At 42.4% G+C, this 21,754-nt stretch overlaps 1 protein-coding gene across 1 annotated transcript in view; it reads left to right on the top strand.

The window, feature by feature from the left end:
• si:dkey-40c11.2 (drebrin) overlaps positions 1–21,754 on the top strand; it is a 28,719-nt gene that overhangs the window by 597 nt on the left and 6,368 nt on the right. Inside the window, 3 exon segments of the mRNA XM_047592414.1 lie at positions 15,809–15,864; positions 16,065–16,177; positions 17,530–17,604. Of these exon segments, the coding sequence (XP_047448370.1) occupies positions 15,809–15,864; positions 16,065–16,177; positions 17,530–17,604 (244 nt within the window).

Here is a 21,754-nt window from a genome sequence, read left to right as displayed (position 1 = left end):
CCAAAAAATGGAGACAGCAGGCAATCTGGAGTACATTTACAGTGACAAATGTGTGCGTACTTGTTTAGTGGCAGGCGGATGCGCAGACTTTAACAGCCGTCCGATGCTCGCGCCAGGCGTCTGGTGTGTCTCAGAGCTCAGCACCTGGCCAGCGTCCCCTTTGCCAGGCTCTGCGCTCCATGACTTTGCTATTCTCCCTCAGGAGTTTGGAGGCATCATCAGATCGCGTTTCTGCTGATGCGCCGATCTCTGACAGGAGTTGTCTTTCAGAGAGAGGCTCTGTAATTTCACAGACAGAGTTCCGTGTATGAGTAAAGCCCAAATGACTAACCACTAATTAAAATGGAATTAGTTAACTATTGTTTCCAATGACTGATAGTTGTCCAGGAGCAAATACTAAAGATCAGGTGGTTTTTGAAGGCAGACAGTCTTTCAAAACAGTCTATAAACTAGAAAGTGTAAGAATATTCAACCCAGTGTAAGGAGAGCAAGTTTTAAATGTCAGCATAATTTAATTATTGAACTCATGGGGAGTTCAGTTTATTTATTCCATTGATCCTGTACTGGCATATGAGACCATGTCATGCTGTAACTTGAGCACTTGACACATGGCTCATTTGTTCCCTTTGTCACAAGGTTTGACTGGTCTGTCACCACGGAGATACACACATCCCTTCCAAACAATACCAGGCTGTCTGTTAAATTGTCTTTCCCATTTTTCTTTCTTTTTTTTTTTAATCTTCTCTGCTGCCTGTATGTGGTATTGCAATCTCCAGCCACAAACATGTTGTTACTTGCCATACTCAACTAGTACCAGGAAAAATAAATGCACCATGACCCCATCCTCTGCCACATAGCTGCTCAGTTTGATGAAGCTATAGTGGAGAAAGAAAATATGCCAGCACTTTAAAATTTCCCATGTGGGGAATTTGGAGGACTGATTGTGTCCATCTCTGTTTCATCTGCCTCTGCCTCACATCTCTCTCTTCCACAAGGTTGTCCTGCCAACTTTCCTTCTACGTCCTTCCTGGGTTTAATTTGGAGCTAACAATGCCATTTCGGAAATGAGATTCAGAGCATTGTAAGGGAACCTTGACAAGTTGAAATCTGACATATTGATGAATGGGCCGGGGAGACATTCCCCAATCCAAGCAGAACTTGCTCAGTTTCCATTCTCTCCTGCATTTGGAAAATCTTTTAAAATTTCCATGTTCAGTATCACTATGAAGTTATTGTCCCATGGCAACAGCTCCGTATTGACTCTACACTGATCCAGAAATTCCTCATTTGAGGAAGTTTTACTGAACCACAAGTCTGTGTTGTGCCAGCACCTATTAAACAATCACACAAACATGTGCAGATGTGTATTTCCCTGAACACACTCATGTTAGCTTGTGCTTTCAGAAGAGGGAAAATAGAAAGAGAAATCCCCCGGCATTCATTGTGCACACTTTAGCTAGCTAAATAACTCTGCTGTGACTGGATAGAGAGGTGGGAGGGGAACATGATGATGCCATTATTCCCACTGTCAAACTACAGAGCCAGGAGCCTCACTCACTCCGTGTGTGTTAGAGGGATTTAGTGTGCGTGCGTGTGAGTTTGCACTTCAATGTACTCATTTCTGGACGGGTATCTCCGTCCCTGCAGAGGCTATTATAGTGAGTTGAGGACGTTGAGAAGTTTTCATGGAGAAGGGTAGGAGTCTTGTTTTGTTGAATGATCCCGCCCCCACTGCGTGGCCTTGAGGTCCTGGTGTGTATTATCTAATGACCTTGTGTCCTGAATGGGAAACAGACCCTTTGTGGGTGAGACTCTGAAGAAAAGAGGAGCAGTTTCAATGCATCCTCCATTCAGACCTCACTGCTCAACATACAGCCTTGGAGGTCTCTGCTCAGACTCCCAGACCACGCACGACTACAAAGTGTGTTACTCAATGGCTGGAAACTTGCAGTGTGTGTGGCTGGCTCATATTTGTCAAGGTTTGACAGATCAGCAGAAAAAAATGTGTGTTCCCACTGATATCGTACAACACCTACATTTCTTATCAGTGTAATTCATGATTTGCGTCATCAGACTTTGCTTGCCATGTGAAACAAAGAACACGAGCAGCAGTTGTAGCACCTCTAAGACAACGTCAATATGAATCAAGAAGCATGCTTCACCAGGGGTGTCTTCCCAAGTGTGAAATAGACCACAGTGCCAGCTTGTCCAATGAAAAGGGTGTTTTAGTAGGAATGTTTACAGTATTGTGTCAGCCTTGCAAAGCAAATCAGATAGGAATTCCTATTGAATCATGGAGTAATTCATCAGAATGGGTGTGGGTTATATCTAGACATCTGTGGACCTCGGTGAAGCTGGATCACAACTTCCTCTTCTTCTCTGTGGACACACTTCTGATTCTGTGTGTTGTGCCTGTGATAAGTGTTCTCTTGTAGGGATTATTACAGTTAGGCAATGACACATAAAGTAAATATCTGACTTCACTGTATTAACAGAGTGATTCACTTCACACAGAGGAGTCATACGGGATCAGGCTGTCTTCATTCATCCTCGTGTTGCACAGTGCAGTGTTCAGCTCTAGTCTTAGGTCAGATATTTGACTTTAATTCATGTATGAAGCATATGTTTTTAACGTGGCAAGCAGGGTAAATTGGTTCCTCGCTGACTCGAAATCACTTGTGGTCTGTCTTTTGCTGTAATGTCCATGTAATCTGTCATCAGATGGTAGGGAATACAGACTTATATTTCCATTTTATGATTTTATTTGTTTGAAAAAAGAAATTAACCTCTAGCAACTCATTTTCAGTAACACCAAATAAATGGTACTGAGCTGGATTTGCACAATATGGATAATATGGAGTATGCAACACATTATTCCTGCTGCATAGATTAATTATCTTTAGGTTGAAACATTATTATTGCCTTCATTTATTTTTTCTTAGGTTTTAGAGCCTGCACGAAACATAAGTAATCACTCAAACCCATTTTCATTTAAGAAGCAACACATTATCCCTTCTCTCCAGGCCTCTGATCTCCCATGACGGGACTGTGTTTGTGATAAATGGAGGAGCCTTTATTTCAGCGTAGGCCCGGGGTGTTTGTGTTGCTCCTACTTGCCAGAATTTCCACAGGCTCATGCATGATTAACTGATACCTAAAGAGTCCCTGGGTCTAAAGTTACACACTAGATGGAGTGCACCTGTGGGTGTAGCGAGAGGATGAAGGGTAAAATGCAGAGCAGAGCTGTCATTGTGTGTAGATGAACATGCTTGAGTGATTCTGCCTGTGTATACAGTAGGTTTATAGTCGCTCCTGACTACCGACGTGGGCTGCATATGAAAGTGCAGCAAGTCAGTTAGAGAAGCTAAGATACCACAAGCTACTCACTGCCTGAACTTTCTTGCACAGGTTCTGCATTTTTTTCAGTTCCTGAATTATCCACGGACGACAAACCTGTCAAAAGAAGCACAATAATTCTTGCACAGGCTGTTGTGTAAACTAAATGTAGCTTGGAAAAACACAAAAGCATACCAAGTAAGTGGTTTTCTTGGTCTAGTTGGTTTCCCCCCGCAGTTCAGGCCGAGGCTTCAAAGGCTGCACAAAGTGTTGTTGCACAAAGCACGAAGTGCTGAATGATATCAGCACACGTTTGATTGATCCTTGATATAAATAGCAGTATACTGAAAAGCAGAAGTCAAATGGCAGTTGCTGTGGACTGATGCCCAATCGACCTTGCTCTGTCTCATTCATGCTGTCTCTATCTCTTCTTTCTTCTTTGCCGCTGCTGTCTTGTGTGATAGATAGGGTGATATATATATGTAGGTGATCTAATTTCCGAAGAAAAACACAGTCTGTCACATACATTATTTTTAGCTAGAATGTCATCCGACTGTAGGGGTTATTTGGCCGAGGACTTAAAAACCAGTTTGGACTGATTGGAGCCGTTCCTGGTCCAACCATTTACATAAGTACAAACATTAAGCATTAAGCAGATAACGCATTCTTTTAGGGGGCATGCATTTCATGGTTAAATTAATTTGTTAAATGCTATTGCAACAGAAGGAGTTCCTGTTTAAAGGGGGGAAAAAAAACAATTCCAACTGAACCGTGTAGGTTGTGTCTTCTGCAAAGCTTTGCCCTTAGCTTGCCTAGTTGCCTGTGTCAGCAAGTCTGTGGGTGGCACACTGGAAGATGATGACAATGATAGATATAATATGTGTTTCGACGAACTTACATTGAGTGATTTGAGCATTGGCTAAACAACTGCTTACCATCCCCTTAAGTATAGTTTAGATTCATCTGGGGTAATGGTGGGTTTTAGGCGTGATGAGACATGACTGGAGTAGGTTATCCTGTATGTGTGTATTACAAGTGCATGTCTTTGTATGTTTCGGCTCCTCGGTGTGTAAAACTGTTGGGTGGAAGGCCACAAATTGATACTGTGCTCACGTGTGACTTGTAACTGCCCCTCAAATGATAGAAAATGCCAGTAATTAATGTTTCATGGCTTCGTGGCACCGTTGCGGTGTCAGTTGTCTGTTGGAAACAAAATGAAGAGCTCCTGACTTTAAAAAGATGTATCCAGAAGATGTGACCAATCTTTTTTCTTTTTAATATCGGGGTCAATGTTTTATATAAAGATCACTGTGAACAATAACCTTCAAAGTATTTTATCAGTCCTCCTCACACCTGACCTTTCTATCAATCGCTCCTTTTGTTCATTCAAGAGCTGCATTGATCTCAGTTCAGATGCCCTTTGCACATTGTTTCCATTGGAAATCCGGCCTTTTCAAGCCTACAGTAGTGGACACAACAAACATGTTATTGTCTCCCTTCGGAGTTCAAGATGAAGGCTCACACACGCTGTTGGAAAACTTAGAATCTTGAAGTGGCACTACACAATTTCTTCATGCAAAGGCCCAAAAATATACAAACTCTATTAATGTGACCTGCTGATATAATGTCTGTAATGAGGATTGAGAGTAGCAGGCGGAGAGGTGCAGTTTTTCCAAGGGTGTGTCAGATAGCTGTCTGAAAACATCTGTATTTTGGTGTTTCTTCAGACACTGGCAAGAGAATGAATACAGTTTGTAGGGTGTGTGAATGTGTTTCCCAATTCCGGCTAAAGCGCTTCTAGGAGATGTCAGGGCAACAAATATGGTGTCTGGGAAATAAATGACTGTACTGATGTTTATGTGTGTCTGGGCTGTAGAGTTTGCCAAAGATAAAATCTGTTAAACCAACACTTCAGCATTAAAATACACTGGAACTCACATTGTAGTAATGCAGATACCAGAAACCACACGGCAGTCACGTTAATTAAAAAACGTACTTTCCTTGCATCACAACAAATAAAGAAGAGAAAAATGTTGTTGGATTAAATGTGTTATGCTGTTTGTGTGGTCATGGGATAATGGGATCTAGAAAGTGCTGTTGATTTTGGTCTTAGTTCTTGTTTTATTTTGTCTTTTTGCATGTGTTTTGTTACACTTATTTTCCATGTATATTTATGCTGCCTTCAAATGGAACTTGTAAAGTTGAGGTTATGATGTGGGATGGTAACGTCAACCTCAAGTCGTGAAAGGACGGTTGCTCGGCAACTGTTGGCATCTAGAAGTCACAGAGCCCACTGATGCTAAGATTACAACCAGATAATTCATTGTAGGAAATGTATTTGTTACAAAGAGATGAGACAATATTTTACTCATACATATTATAACACTATGAAGAAGCCTCTACTCAACTACATTGCAAAATGTTAATTTACTATTTTGGAAAACGATGGAAATGTACAGTTACAGGGTTGTGAAGTTGTGCGCGCTCTCTCTTTCAAGATCAAGATTCAAGAATCACTTATTGTCATTATGTGTGCACACAATGAAAATTTGTAGTGCAAATATAAAAAACAGTAGAACAAGCACTTTAAAATATTTTTTAATTTTAAAACAGTTTGATTTACAAACATTTTGTTAAAATCTGTTTAAAAGTGTGACCTGGACCCAGATAAGTGGTAGAAGGCGGACGGACAGTTTAAAATTTTGGGCCTTTCTTTCATGAACTTTAGTGTTTAGTGTTTGGAACCTTATCAATCTTTTTATCAAAAGCCTCTCCAGTCTTCCTTTTGATACACTTTGATTACATCTTTACATCCAGAGCCTTGACAGTAACGATCCTGAGTAAATGTGAAAGTAACCACTGCATGCTGGAACATTTTTCCACGTTCTTCGTTGGCATTGCTCATTTTCTTGTGAACTGGCCAAGCGCAACAAAAGCGGTGTGTGGCGGCCGCAACATGTTTCACCAGTGATAACATTTATTGTTATTTTTATTTTGCTTTTAATTGCGCAAGTATGAGATCATCAGAGACAAGCACCGACCCATTTCACACGTATCCAAGTGCGATGCCCAACTGTAGCATCTCGGAGCAAAGTAACCCTTAAACGAGCTTCGGCTGGGAACTTCACTCGCCTTTCTCATCATGTTTGTTCACTAGCTGGTGGCGTGATTGAGTTGCGGGCCCTTGTGGAGAGTTGGAGGGCGCTTCTGTTGTCCTGACGACCCTGGTGGGAAAGCTAGGCTGTTTGCTAAAGAGACTGAATGAATTGAGGGAGATGAGTGGAGAGTGACTGAGGAGCCTTGGAAGGGGCTTTAAATGAATGGGTAAGGACACTTGGTAAGAAATATGGGGCAGAGTCAAGACAAAGTACATCACAGTGGTTGGTCTGGACAAGAGGGCGTTGAAAAGCAGAACCTACAAACGATAGAACTCGGGGCACTGATAGAGATGAGGGGACAGGTGAATGAAAAAGACTTAGAGAAAGATCAAAGCATCAAGAGAAGCTGCATCAGAGAAGACTGGGCCAAATAAGGCTTAAGTGGTGATGTGATACTTGAGAGTTTGCCTTGTTTAACTGAGGGAAATGGTTGAAGATAAGATACTATCATGTCTTTAGTGGTCTCATAATAACTCGGACATGGAGAAGGCTTTTTGTGTGTGTGTTTGTGTGTGTGTGTGTGAGACATCATGAACAGGAAATGCCAGTGTGATCCCATCAGACCATGATTTCAGAAGACTTATCGTAACCCCCCTCCCCCCTCTTCGGTCCCCTCTTATGTCAGGTGCAGGAACATAAATTGTGTTCCCATCCATTCCTCATTGCTAACAAACAGTGTGCCTCCCCAAGTCATAACAATTTACCCCATACAGACTCACCACAACTCCCTTGTATTACTTTAATCAAACCTCTTGCCCCCATTAACCACATACTCTACTGGCCCCTTGGAAACCTCCAGTACACTCTGTCTGCTTTCTATTGTGTGCCTCTGTTAAATGTGCCCCTCTTAGCCTCCCTGTTTATACCTACATACATCCCCTGGTGCTTTTCATCGTTTTCCCCAGTGTGAGTCCTATCTGTGAGTGGCTTTTCTTCAGCTTATATACATACCACCCCCATATGCCCCATTGCACTTAACACCTTCACGACGTTGAACCTAAACCAGGGATATCAAACATGTGGCTCGCGGAACTGTCCCACCCCCCATTGTGACAAAACATAAAAAATAAATAAATAGATACATAGAAGACAGTAAGTATCAGAACTGCTATTGCTAATTTGCCCTCTTGGGGTCACACTCCGTGCGTTTACATGCATAGCTTAATCAAGCTATGCCCGAAATTCAACTTTCTGAATGAGGTCCCTGTCCCAATTTACATGCAGCGGAGAAATGATGGGAATGATGGGAACTCATGGGAACATATCATCCTCCTCCACACTGGGTGGCGATATGTGTCTTTCAGTGGGTTAATACTATGCTAATACAGCCCCCTTTCCAGTTGACCTATTAGATCATATAATAAACAAGCAAATAATAATACAGTGTTTTAATCTTTTATGTAATGTGTGAGCTACTTATGGTGCAGATAAGATGCACGCCATCCCTCAGGTGATTCTTCTACTGGCTCTGTTTACCTTCCTCTGCAGCCGACTTTCTTGGATGTTTGTTGGTCACACGCCAGCGCTGCGGTTGCGGAGCATGCACACACATGTTGTCCAGTTAAAAGTCCGATTGAGCGTATACAAAAATTAAATAAATCAATCAAATTCCAATCTCCAATCGCATTATCTGGGTGTCTTAATCGGATGAGGAGAACTCTGATTTTAGTCGGAGTAATGTGTTTACATGCATTTAAGTTGTCCAGTTACAGTTGGACTAAGGCAAAAATTCATTTTTTTTCACATGCATGTAAATGTACTGACTGTTTTAGTCAGAGTTGCAACAGAACAGCAACAATAACATGTGCTGTTTAGTTCTGAGGGCCAGAACTAAACAGCACATGGCTGCAATGCATCAAAAGGGCAATTATTTTACTTTAAAAAATTTGGTTTATGAAATGTTTTGTGAAAAAGGTTCAGGTCATTAGGTTCAGTAAACATTTCAATGATGTGCTTGTGCTTTTATGCAGTAAAACACACTTAAAAACTGGAGTTGCCATTATTTATAGATTGACATGCTATTGTTGTGTTACTTGCCTGCACTACTTGAGATCAAATTGGGTTTTATGTCCCCCAAACTAAAATCAGATGGTCATCCCGGGCACAGGCAAGTGTTTTCTTAGCGAAGACAGGGAGGAGCATGGAAATCTGTTCACTTTGCTGCATGTTTGAGTAAATAAATTCAAATCTCAAGTTCTACTTGTGTTTTTATTATTCAAAGAAGAGCAAATTTTGTAATAGAGTAAAAATGTACATGCTAATGGACAGGACAACCTTTATTGAAAACTAATTTAAGCTTAAACAAACTTGATCTATTAGTAGTGATTTCTATTTCATGCTATAATGAGATGGAGATTATTAGTTCTTGTGTGTGTGTGTGTGTCTGTGTGTGTTTGGTGGACTAGACTCTTTCCTACTGCCGGACTCATACATGTGTGCTGTGACTCTCTTTAAAACCTGCGTCTGTTTTTTCTTTCATCCAAGGTGTTTAGTGCAACTAACACATGCACCTACACAGGAGTGACATACTGTACATTTGACTTTGTTTAAAGTTAAAGGCTAGATAAAGGATTATGTTACACGGGGGGGAACATTATGGCTAAGTAATTAGAACGTTAGCAGCCCTGCCTGCACAGAGACTGGTTAACGTTATCTGCGGATTAACTTAAGGCCGTAACACGAGACCAACTGTTCACCAGCGCTCTCTCACAGTTCATCACCTGACACCCAGCTCGCCGCCGCTCACATGCGTCCGTCCCCAGTCCATTTTCGCTATGGATGTGCGTTGTTTTGGGGGCGTTTTGAATTTACATCCACCACACAGCAGCGTGCTTTGTGTCTCTCCCGCCCTCTTTGTCCATCCCCCGCTCTTTTCCATCTGCCTCAGCACAGGGAGGGCTGTTTTCTCTCACTGGTCCTTGGCAGTGATTTAATTACTTATTTGTTTAGTTTGTCATATTCTAAACTTCGCTGGCTCCGTGCTTTTGCTGAGAACAGAAATTTTCTGCCTTCCCCTCCTCCTTTCAACATTCTATCCAGTCCTCCCCACCCCCAAACACACACACACACACACACTGCGATCCTGGAAACAATCTGTTGTTTAACTTTTTTACCCTTGTACTCCTACCTTTATATTAGCCACACTTTTTTGTCCCTTCTTATAATTTTCTTCTCCATCACCTCTCTCATTTCTCCTGCTAATTTACCAGTTTCTCCAGGGCAAATAGCTTCCGTGGTCTGTAATAGTCTCCAGAGGAGTCTGATTTGTCCTCCACCCTGTCAAATATTATAAGATCAGTCAGTGTTACTCAGAGGGTGGATCTGAGCAAGTACTCTTGTGGGTCAAATAGGCAACACACTCATATTTCCAGTAAGGCCGGCTGTAGTTAAACGTGACTTTAAACATGATTTATCCTCACTGTGACACAACGATTACCCCACCGTCAGTGCTAAATGAAGCAACTAATAGATATTTTAATGGTGACAAAGCACTGACATGACTTGACAAGCTTTGACTTGCAATACACAGTATCGACAATTAACATTCTCAATATGATATTTAATTTATTCTTTCACCAACAGCCACGCATTGCTTGTGGCACTGAGCTAACATGTGGCCACACTGCCATGCCAGCATGTTTCGTCTTTCTGCTGTCAGACTGACGCGTCTTTTCAAAAGTATTTGAAGCGTGTAGAGCAAGAAATACTGTGTCCAAGAGTCACTGGAGCCTTGCAAGTTCACTTGATGTACAGTGAAACCTTTTAAAATGGTTTAAAATGTAAAAAAAAAATAAAAAAAATAAAAGACTTTAGGATAAGGATTGCCAAATGCCAAGTATTAGATTACAAAGCTTATTATAAATAATGAGCAATGTAGATTCATGATAAATGTCCCACAGATTTATGTTGGATCTAAAATGCAGACGACTGGATTAATCACAAACTGAAGATTACACAACTCGTGGGTGAACATTAGTGATGTCACAGAGGCATTGTTTCTTAAGGCTGTTGATCGTTTTCAGTATGATATCTGGCCAGTCTGCTTGACCGTTGCGTGAGCAGCTGATTGGCACTTGGATGTGATTTTCCTGGTGTATCAACGTAACAGGATATGGAGCCTCTGCCAGAGGCCATTCCGGGCCCTGCTTTACTTCTGGAAAAGAGCAGATCTGATATGCTGGACTGGCGTATTATAATGAAAGTAGGCATTTGCTTATTTTCCTTGCACAAGTTATACACTGTGCATCTCATTTGGCATTCGTTTAATCTGATCTCAGCAGGAGATGTACTTGTTAAATATTGTATTTGGTTGAAATGACAGCAGCAGGATATTACACCTCCCTTCATAAACCGCAGTACTGCCAGAGGGTATTTTGGCTTCTTTAAGTAAGACTTCACCCTGCATCACTGCAGGAATCCACAAACATTTCTTATTCTGTTCTCATTCGGGTTCTGTCAGCTCTATGCCTTGCTCTGCGCACATCAATCATTATTACGCAATGAGTGATCTGTTCTAATATAAACTATATTTCTGTTTTCGGTACGTATAATTTGAATCTGTCATCACGGAGATGTTGGTGCCGTGTCACAAGGCCTTACTACTCAGCGGCAGCTCTCATTAAAGGACCCTGCTGCTTAGTTTGTGAGGATTACAAAGATTATAGTCCGCTCTCTACAGGGCAGCTGACTGAAACGTCTGCAGCAGGTCATGAGAATGAGGGTCTTCTCCTTTGAGACTCGCTGCTTACCTGACACTGCTGCAACATTTATCTCCCCTCCTCTCTCTGTGATTCCTCCTCTTTCTCTGAGTGGAACAGGGTCAACTCTGTGTGTGGGGTGGTGTGTTCAAATTAACACCATCTCTCAGCAGCAGTCTGCATTATTTTGACATCCGTGTTTCAGCACTTAATTCATGAGGGGCCAAGAGGCAAAACACACTGATGCGGGTCACTTTGAAGTACTGAAGATTGGAGACGTTTAAGGACACATTTTTGGTGTTATTCTTTTGAAGCCCAGTCAGGCTTTTGTTTGTTGAAATACTGTCAGCTCTCAGCAACATGTTTCACCTTATTACAATCGGAATGTGCCTCTGGTTTTGCATGCCAGATACTGTGATCACACTGAAGCCCTAATGTGGTTCCATTCTCTCTTTCTCTTTTTCTTTGGCTTGAATGCTCTATCTCGGTGTCTGCCATTCCCTTCACTTCCTCTGCCTTACTCAAATTTCTCAACCCCTACCCATAAACGTCCACGTGTCTCTGCAGTCCAGACACTTGGAGGAATGCGTGTACCACTGGGGTCGCCGCATGGACACTATATGAGTAACATGCAGGACGGGGGAAGGATAAACGACTTTTTCAACAGTCAAGTCTGACTAGACTTATTTTGCCCTTGTTTGGAGAGAGGAAATGAGTGCTGTGTGCTGTGGGGACGTCTCTGAGCTCCCTTCTCCAGCACAGCCCGAGAGGTAGACTGTGAGACAGGCTAAAAATAGAAACCAGGAGCTCAGGTCAGCTTTGAGCCAAGAGTAAGGATTTGGGGAGCTGAAGGGGAAGAGGGGGGGAGAAAAAAAACATATGATGTAAAACTACAGTAAGTGGGGAGAAAGAATCTTTCAGAGGAGTGCAGCATAGAATATATAGGGTATACAGTAGATGGAAAATACATATCTTTAAGAGGCTATAGCACAAATGAAGTATTCAAAAGACTGTTGTAAAAAAAAAAAAGACAAATCGACAGAGGCTTTACATGAGAGTTGGTGGGACTGCTGGGATGTGTGTGCGGCATGTGTGCGGGGGGAAGCAAGAGCAAAGGGAGCAAAAGTAATGAACTGACAGAGAGTTTGATCTGGGCAGTGAATCCTGGTGGAAGCTCCTGGCCTCTCATTCATTTTCTCATATCATTTTCTGCATGCACAGTTTATCATACTGCAACAGTGCGCATGGCCAAAAATCTCTCATATCTCCCCTGCTGGCAAAGATGGACTGAATAAATGACCTACGAGCTCACAAGAGCTTCTTGTCAGAGAAACACAGAGGGGTAGGAAGTGGGGAGACGGGGGGAGAAGAGATGAGGATGAGATATGGCTTTAGAGGTATGTGAGACGGGGTATGTATGCTAAAGGGTTCAGTATATGAGGGAAAGATATATACTATTGTTGGAGGTAGGAGTCAGAATAATGAATTTAGAATAGGAATGATGGTGACAAGTTAACAGCGGATAAGAGATGCAGTTATTGGGTGCAAAATTTGTCCTCATAGGTTAATTTTTCTTTTTCTTATTGCATAACAAAGCACAATGAAATGCACCCTCCAGATAACATCGTAACAAAAACTGGATGTGAACACAAGGAAAGCAAATCTGCCCCCAAATCTCTTACGAAATTACACCACGAGAGAGATATGTGTACATTGTGTCCAAGTATTTCCTGTGTATTACTGCGCTCAAACGGCTCAGAGTTTAGCCTGGTATCGTGGAATACACCCAGATAAGCGATGACAGGGCCGTCTCCAGCACAGCTCACCATCTGCTTCTGTTATGTTAATCTTGAAATGGTAGAGTGTAGCAAGTTTGGAGATATTACAGGGTCTCTGGTTGTCCAAAACAAACCATTCCTATTGTTAGTGGCTCAGACACATAGTACATTGTGTGCACATGTGCCTTGAGCTCCATGTCTGGGTTTGTAAACTGTGCAGGCATCTCTGAGTGTGCTGACTTTGATTTGGAGTGGCTTTGGTGATGATAATTGTTTCTAAAGGTTGCTTCAGAATATGGCATCATTGCTTGTTCTATTCTTCTCCTCACCCTCTCCCCTTTCTATACCACTCATTTGCTTAATGATGGACACTTCTCTTCTCTTCTCTTCTCTTCTCTTCTCTTCTCTTCTCTTCTCTTCTCTTCTCTTCTCTTCTCTTCTCTTCTCTTCTCTTCTCTTCTCTTCTCTTCTCTTCTCTTCTCTTCTCTTCTTTTCTCTTCTCTTCTATTCTCTTCCCCTCTGAGGTCATAGCTGGCTGAGTTTGAAAGGTGGGCTGGAGTACAGACACAAGCGAGTCTGTTTTTCTCATCAGACACTGTCTGTGTGGGGGTCTATATGCTCTAGTTAGGAAAAACCTTACTACCTCTGAAACTGCGTATGCCACCGTAGCATTACAGTAACTAATCAAGCTTGTGAAGAAACATCCCGCTGGATGTCATGGTTCGTTGCTCACCATTGGTCAGCTACAAAAGAGAAGCCCCCCGAAAACAGCTTTGGCCTCATTGTCTTACTTGAGAATAAAGAATGCATGATAAACATGTATAATGTAGTCGTCCGTGACACATTTCATGACTTAATTCTTGGCTACAATAAAGCTATGTAATATAAAATACATTGGGATAGTAATAGGTAATTTGACCCTTGTAGTAAAGTAAGTACAATTTTTATTGTACCACTGCATTTCCTTGCTCAGATAAGACTCAAAGAGAGAGCGCTAACGTTTCAAAAACTGATTTAATACACAGACTGATAAACCTTTTTTGTAAAATTGTTACATTTTGAACCCACAGACCACGTTAGCATCGGAGATTGAAGTCTCGGAGAAACAAAACGTCTTTGCAAAGTCCATCTCAGCGAAAGCTCTGGTAGAACAAAGAGAGCCCCACAGCCCCGTGTATCCTCATGTGCAAGCCTGTTCCCTGTGGGTGGAGAATTTGCACATGCAATTAAGACTCCTTCAGAGGCACCGTGACCTTTGACCTTGACTGCTGGCGAGTAGTAACCTTTAGGAATGTTAGAGGACCGAAGATCGGTGCGTGCGGCCGGTTGCCTAAGCTCTGGATGCTGGTAAGACTAATGAGGGAGTAGAGTGTGTTGTTATTGTGGCTAGACTAATCCTTGAGGAGGTATGTGAATGATCCAGGTCACACAACACTCATGTAATACGGGAAAGCCGTGGAGAATGTTCCCACAAGTTGCAATGTATTCTGATGCAATCGGATTTCAAAATATTGGTGACGCGATACATGTAGAGTTTGTACTTGTAAGCAATATCAGGACTATAAAAAAAAAAAAAAATGAAAGAGCAGTGTCAGCCTGCCTCCACACACACACACACACACTAAACCGGCATGCAGCTTGCTCAATAGGCTGCACAATATGGTTATTGTGTCCTCAGCACACTTGCATACTGACTGACTGACTTTTGGCTTCGTTTGTTCTCAGGGGAGAGAAAGAATAAAGACAGACTTGTTGTATTAGGAAAAAATAACAGCGTGAGTCAGAGACGCAAACTGAGTTAGCCGACCCAATGCTTGTGTTGTACAACGCAATGTAGTGGACCAAACATTTTAAAGTGACACATTGTGCTCCTTACACACACACACACACACACACACAAACACACACACAGACCGACCATTCACCTCTGGCCCGTTGTAATAGCTGCTCATGGCCTCTCGCAACCCAGCTCCAGATGTTATTGACACACCTCGAGGAGTCCCACTGAGAAAAATGTACGCAGACATTTAACAGTTCATCTCTCTGCATGCCGCCTTGTGAAGTCACAACCGCAGTTGGGCTGAAAACACACGCATTAATCAAGATTATATCAAAAATAGGACTCTTCAAATAACATGGGTTTGAGATTCTGCACCAGCGGTGAACAACCTCCAATATGTGTTGTGTAACCATAGTAGTAGTAAATCAAGAATCCTACAGTATTTTTGTTTTGGTTTGTCTCTTTTAAGTTGATTAGGAGGTCACACATTTCCGTCATGGAGCTATAATAAAATATAATTACTGATATGTTTCTCTCTCAAATTGGAGTGGCACCTCGGTGATTTCATGGAAGTGGTGATTTGTTATGTTGCTGCAACAATAGTCGACTGACTGCAGGGTGTGGTACGACACGTTTTCACCTGCAAGAAATGTCAAACAAACTTAGCGCTGGTTGCATTTATTTCTCATCCAGGAGTCGTACACCTGCAAGGCAAACACCCCGAGAGCAGGTTATTATGTTGCAGTGTGCTTCTCTGCTTTATACATGTAATAACCCATTTTTCCTGGTGGTGTTGTAACGATGCTTGCGCTGCAGGGAGTGGTGTGTGCACTGAAACATCTGGCTATGTGTGTCCCCTGTGCGCAATGAAATTCTGAACACGAGAAACACCCAGCTGTCTGCACGCTAAAAGTTTCAGAGGCGCTTTCGCTCGCGCGTAGAAAAGAATCATGAGAGTTCCTGAGAAATCAACAGTGAACATTACAAATTTGTCCTGTCACGTCTTTGTTATATGTTTCTCTGTGGCTGACACGCGTGTGTGCGTCTGTGTGTTCTCAGGGCACTATTTGCATATGATGGAGTGACCAACAAGCTCAAACTGGCTGACTCGGGAGGTAAAGTGGACTGTCCGTTTTTCAATTTTCAAATGCCTAAGCCAATAAACTAATAAAACTTCTTCACTTTGGCTTCAAAGCATATCACATGTCCCCTTGTGTTCCGAGAATTCTAACAGTTTGCCATAAAAGACATTTTTTAATATCCCCCTTCCTTTGTTCCCTCTGACCTCTACTTATTTCTGTCATTTTTCAAACAGCGGGGGGTGTGGCGGAGCTGGCGGGGAAGTTCCATATCTCCAAGCCTCAGTATGGACTGTGCAAAGTGGGAAGTGTTGAGACAGGAGCCCCTCGGATTGCCATGATCAGCTGGGTGAGTGGCAAACCAGCTCAAGCGGCTTAGCACACTGGAAGCATGAGCCTCACGACGCACATACCAGCACAAATTATAGAAACACACATGTGTTGCTCATACATGTGAAAGCGGCAAGCGCACACACAAACACTCACAGACGCGCATTCATTTAGAGACAGCTGTAGTTTGCAGGTCCCGAGATAATGAGTTTAACGTCTTGCGAGGTCGCAGAAAAGTCTACAGACTAATTAACCTGTAAAATACTAAAAGAGAAACCTAAGCTACTCGGCTCATTCACATCCTATGATCATGTTTTGACACGGGCTTACTCTGCATTTGAAATGCTGGCGAACTGCTCTGTGCGCGTGCCATTGTATTATGGAAAATTATGAATCACACGGCAAGAAGAGGCGCCTAAGTGCTCGCGCTGATTTATGTCACACGCTGCAGTCATGTGTAAAAATTACGCATAGCACCTCCGTGTGCTTTTCCTGAGTACAAGGTGAAATACTCAAATGCATCACAAGAACAATTAGCCATTCATTCAACAAAAACATTAATAAATGCAGTGTTTGTTTTTTTTTCTGCCAAAGCTGGTGAAGACTGTCCACACCAAGTCCAGTTGCTTTTTTAAAAGCTTACATGTACTACCCACTTCAAATCCTCTCTCAATATTTCACTTTGGCTCTGATCTGTGTCTCGATTAGGCCAGTCAGACTGTATAACCCTTTAAATTCTGGTCTTTTGTAGACATATATAGTGAACCTGCTACCTGTGTTTACATCCATTGTCTCTTTTAAAGACACACTCCTGGTTCAGCAAAACCATAACATTTTGACCGCTAAGTTTCACAGGTGCTGTGATGTCCTAAAAAATCACCCTCATAGTTCATTAATATGTTGAGAACACAATATTCTCTGCCCTTATGTTGACTGACAAACTGTGGTTATTTTTGGGCAGCAGAAGCAGCAAAAATTCCATTTCCTTCCACGTCTTCCAGGAAGATTATGTTTTTCTCTTCACACTTTGACATTTGAAAGAGATACCTGCAGATCCTGTGGTGAAATGTTGAGGTTCTCAGAGATTTTTTTTTTTTTGCATCTAACAGTTTACGGTTTGCCGTCCTGGGCACACTGGCAGTAGCCTAAAACCGATTTTCTGACAGTGGAAGGATATATCTAAAGCTTTTATTAAGGCCATTGCCAGACTCGTGGTCATCCACAACTTTCAGAGAGCCCTTTAGATTTTTTTTTTTTGCAAAAACTTTCATCATTTTGAATCCTATTGTTCTTTAGCCTGTTTCCTGCACATCTTTTTTTAGTGTTTCCAGACAGAGGTATGAGATGTCTACATCCTGTGTTTGTCCGCAGGTCGGCCCAAATGTGGATGACTACCGCAGGACAGAATGTGCCAGCCACATTCCAGCCATCAAGAACTTCTTTAAGGTGCAGTACATCAAGCTGAGATTAATACAATAACATGTCACCAGCTTTTTTATTTGGTCGACTGCTCCACAGTTTACTGGAGATGACATTCCTGTGGTGAAATTAGTAGCGTTGTGGAGCAGAAGCAGCACTGTACATATTAATTTTTACATACATTTTATCTTCAGCTCCTATTATAGAAATAAGTTACATTCTGTTCTGTTGTCTTTACCTCCTGGACTCTCGACTTTGTACTTTAAAACTCTATATTTACACACAGGAGTTTACATAGTATTGTTTTGAGAACTTCCTGTCCTCAGCCCCCTTCCTGTCCTATTCCTCATGCGTAGGCCCGGCCTATCTGCCACTCTGCTACCGGGGAAGTGCTAACTTTGGGGTTAAAAGCAAAAATTTTTGTAATGCAACCCAGAGTCACGTGACAAACTCAAGCAGCGATTGGAAAAACATGATGTGGATGTAACAGAAAATAGAGCAGTGTGTATTTTTATGATCCAGGTGCGTGTGTGTTTTTTATAATTCGGGTGTATTGTGTGCAGAGCATCATGTTGCAACTTCTCCCCTCCATCTGCGCCTTTCTGACTGTGTTTATTTAGCGTTTCAGCATGTAGGAGCAGTTTATCTGACCCCTGGGTTTACTAGTTTCCATATAAAGGCATCATCCAGTCGACTGCGAAAGCATCCGTGGAATGTTTGTTGTTTTTTTGTTTCTCTGAGTGAAAGTTGAATCTGGCATTTTTTGGCGAGCAACTGCATAAAAACTCGCGTAACCCCCTCCGTGGACGTGTGAATGCACTCACTCTCGGGGTCCGCACACATGTGGGACTTGATTGGATGTGGAGGCTAGGGGATTGTGGGAGACATGTGACATGTGACCGTCGCAAACACAAACAGACATTATACATCAACGTCTGGCCCCGCGTCGCGACACCACTGTAACACACATGCAACTGCTAACCTGTGTCTCTGTGAACACAATGGAAAGGGGAACGGAAAGAATTTATTTTAACTTGAGACCTGGCTGTGGTTCCTACGGTCCTCCTGTGACTGAGGAGAAAAAAGAACGTGAACATTTTCCATTTCTCAGCTCAAACTTCAATTTATTCCTCAAAGCTGATTCAGATTTAAAGAGAGCATCAACATGGGCATCAAAGTCACGCATGTGGTTTCAGTTCGCAGCAACACACTGACATAAAAACTGCTGTGATGATGTACGACTGAGCAATGCCATTTTTATTCATTCCAACTTCCTGGACAGATGTGACATTTTCCCCATTTGGTTTTTCACCTTTCCCGCTTTTCTCAAGTACGTTGCTAATTAACAAATAAAGCTTAACAGGTGCTGACAAATAATAACTAAAACATAAGGGGGAAAAAAAGATGCAACTCACTTCAACTGACTTTTGTTATTGTATGGGGTTGTGATGGATTCCCTCCATCTGCCACTCACAATCTTGTCTGGTAAATGTCCTCATTTAGCTGAGTATAAAGAGATGTCGTAGCCTTAAACAGCGCTGACTAAATTCCTGCTTGCAGCAGTAACCAACATGCATAGACTGACTGATGATAACGATGAGGTCTCAATTGCTTGTTTTCTTGACAGCTTCGCCTTGAAAGCAGAATTTCCCTTGGCATTCTGTGTGTTTGTTGTTATGATATCTTTCTTTCCTTCTTTCTTTCCCTGTTTTTTTTCTTCTTCTTCACTTTGTTGCAGCTTTTCTGTCTCGCGGTGCTGCGTGTCTCAGCTGGCATTGGGGGGGGTTTTGTCAAGGCGAGTCTGTGGCAGCTGATTTGGGCACGTTGCTTGTGTGTATTAGAGACTGATATTAGAGGAGATGAGAGTTAAAAGGAAAGGAAAGGACCTGGAGGCAGGTCTGTCAGGCCTGGCCTGACAGGCAGACTTTTATTTGGCTGCCTGATGAACAGGCCCGAGGTCCAGTTGCTTTTTACGGGAAAGCAGATTTGGAATTCATAAAAAAGAACAGTCTGCCTGTGAATAAGGAATAAAGCAACACGTTTGGGTCAACGCCCAAACCCTGAACCATTTTAGATTATACATCTGTCATGTTGCTCTGACGCACACCTGAAAACAGAAATATGTCATCCTTCTGTCGTATGTAAACTGATGAGATCTCATTACAACTGTAGGCGCAATAACTTTTATGAGCACAGTGCAATGTCAGTGTAAAATGAATATACACTCAGGCTGTAAATCAGGCTTAACATTATGACCGCCTTTCAAATATCGTCTCTCTTGTGCCTCCAAAACAGTTGTGACTCATCAGAGAAGGGACACGGACGTTCTGAGGGTGTCCTGTGGTGTCTGGTAACACAAAGTTGTTATGGGGGTCTTTGGGTCCTATGGTTTGAGGGAAGGGGCCTCTGTGGACCAAGCTTGTTCCAGAAGCTGGAGGCCAGGTCAACACCTTGTACTGCTTTTCATGTTTTGAGTTGTTCCTGAGTTGTTTTTGTTTGTGTGCCTGTGTCAGGCTGCAGCCATCAAGGGGTGTCATTGCTGTGGGGTGGGGGGTGCCTGGTCTGGTCTAGGTGGGTGGCTAGGTGGGTGGTGCATGTCTAAGTACCATCCACACGAATGCCAGGTTTCCCAGCAGAACATTGCATCGTCACAGAATGGTCAATGTCATTCACCTCTTCTCTCTGTGGTTTTAATGTTGTGACTGATTGGTGTAATCTACAATAACAAAGGGCAACAGAGTCCAAACTTTGGAGTTCTACTTGTCAATAATGCATCCTAAGTAACCCATCAGTCAACTGGGACAAACTTTAACTGGGTAAACTCGAGTATCCCCGCATTCACCTACTGCCTGTTACTCCGAACAACTCCTGAGCAGCAGAGAGACTACGAAGCAGTTTGGTTCCAGAGCGGGAGAGACAGTTTGTGCAGAGTTGAGCCCAATTATAGCTAAAAAACCCTCTCAACCTGTCACTTCACCTAGGGCTCCTCTCCCTCCCAGACAGGTTATTTTCTAGTGAGTTTCCACAGCCAAGGTCATCAATGCCACATATTCCCGAAAAGACTGTTTCACAAGCAACATCCCACTTGGCCCCAATATTGAGATTTCTCACATGAAAATATGACACATTCTTCTAAATAGCGCAGTTTACTATCGAAGCAATCTGAAAGCAATATCAGCTTGTGTGGTAAATTTTGTGGGATTGAGCAGGTTGCCATTATTTTAAGTAAAATTCTAAAGCCTTGTGATTGCCACTTGACTCTATTCTATTTAGAGCCATGGGATTGAAACAGGGTAAATAGTGAAAATAAATGAGTAAATCGTTGACTAGGAGAAGGACTTACATGTAAAAAAAAAAAAAAAAAAAAAAATGAAAAATGTGAACGTCCCGACATTTGACAGTTATACAAGGACTCCAAGCCAGATCACCTTCAAGTGGATGTGATATACACAGATGTTTTCCTGAGAGGAACCCGTTCTGTTATCTGTTTTATGTGAGTTTGTCACCTGAATACAGTGGTTTGAAATGAGTAGGAGTCATATCCTGCACTTTATCAATTACTGTCAGCAAGGGACAAACATAGGGATTTGTTTCACTTGCATGTTTCAGACAGTGCACTCTGCTACTAAAAAGCTTTTACTGTAGGCCGCGCTTTGTTTCCAGGATTTTCTCACTGTCACAGGCAGCACCGTGGACGGCTTGTCTGCTTGCTGGGCCAACTCCGTGTGCAGTTGGCAGTGACAGCCAGATTGATATGGATTATACACTATACTGACATGTATTATAGGGCACACTGAATGCTCTGTTCAGTGTCAGTGTCAGTGTTGTCACTCAGATAAAGCTGTGGTTTCCTTTTGGAGGCTGACAGACCTGGAACTCCATCAACAAGCCTGGAATTGCTCTCCATGGAAAATTATTCCGAGGCCCTGGCCACATGCAAATGCTGTATACAGCACATACAAAGACCGGAGTTCCCCACCGGCGGACCGCGTGCTTTGGTCTTTGGTTTGTCGATGTACGCATCTCCGTAAGCATCTCTGAATATCCACTGAGTTCAAGGTATTGCTGCCTGTTAACCTCTTAACATGGGACTGAAACAGGGTAGAAAAGCGAAAACAAAGTCAAACAAAATGTGAAGTGTGTAAAATGTGTTTTAATTTTAATTTTTCAAAAGCTT

The sequence above is a fragment of the Mugil cephalus genome, chromosome 8 (genome assembly GCF_022458985.1).
Source record: "Mugil cephalus isolate CIBA_MC_2020 chromosome 8, CIBA_Mcephalus_1.1, whole genome shotgun sequence".
Taxonomy (NCBI): Eukaryota; Metazoa; Chordata; class Actinopteri; order Mugiliformes; family Mugilidae; genus Mugil; species Mugil cephalus.
This window is presented reverse-complemented; position numbering and strand designations above follow the sequence as displayed.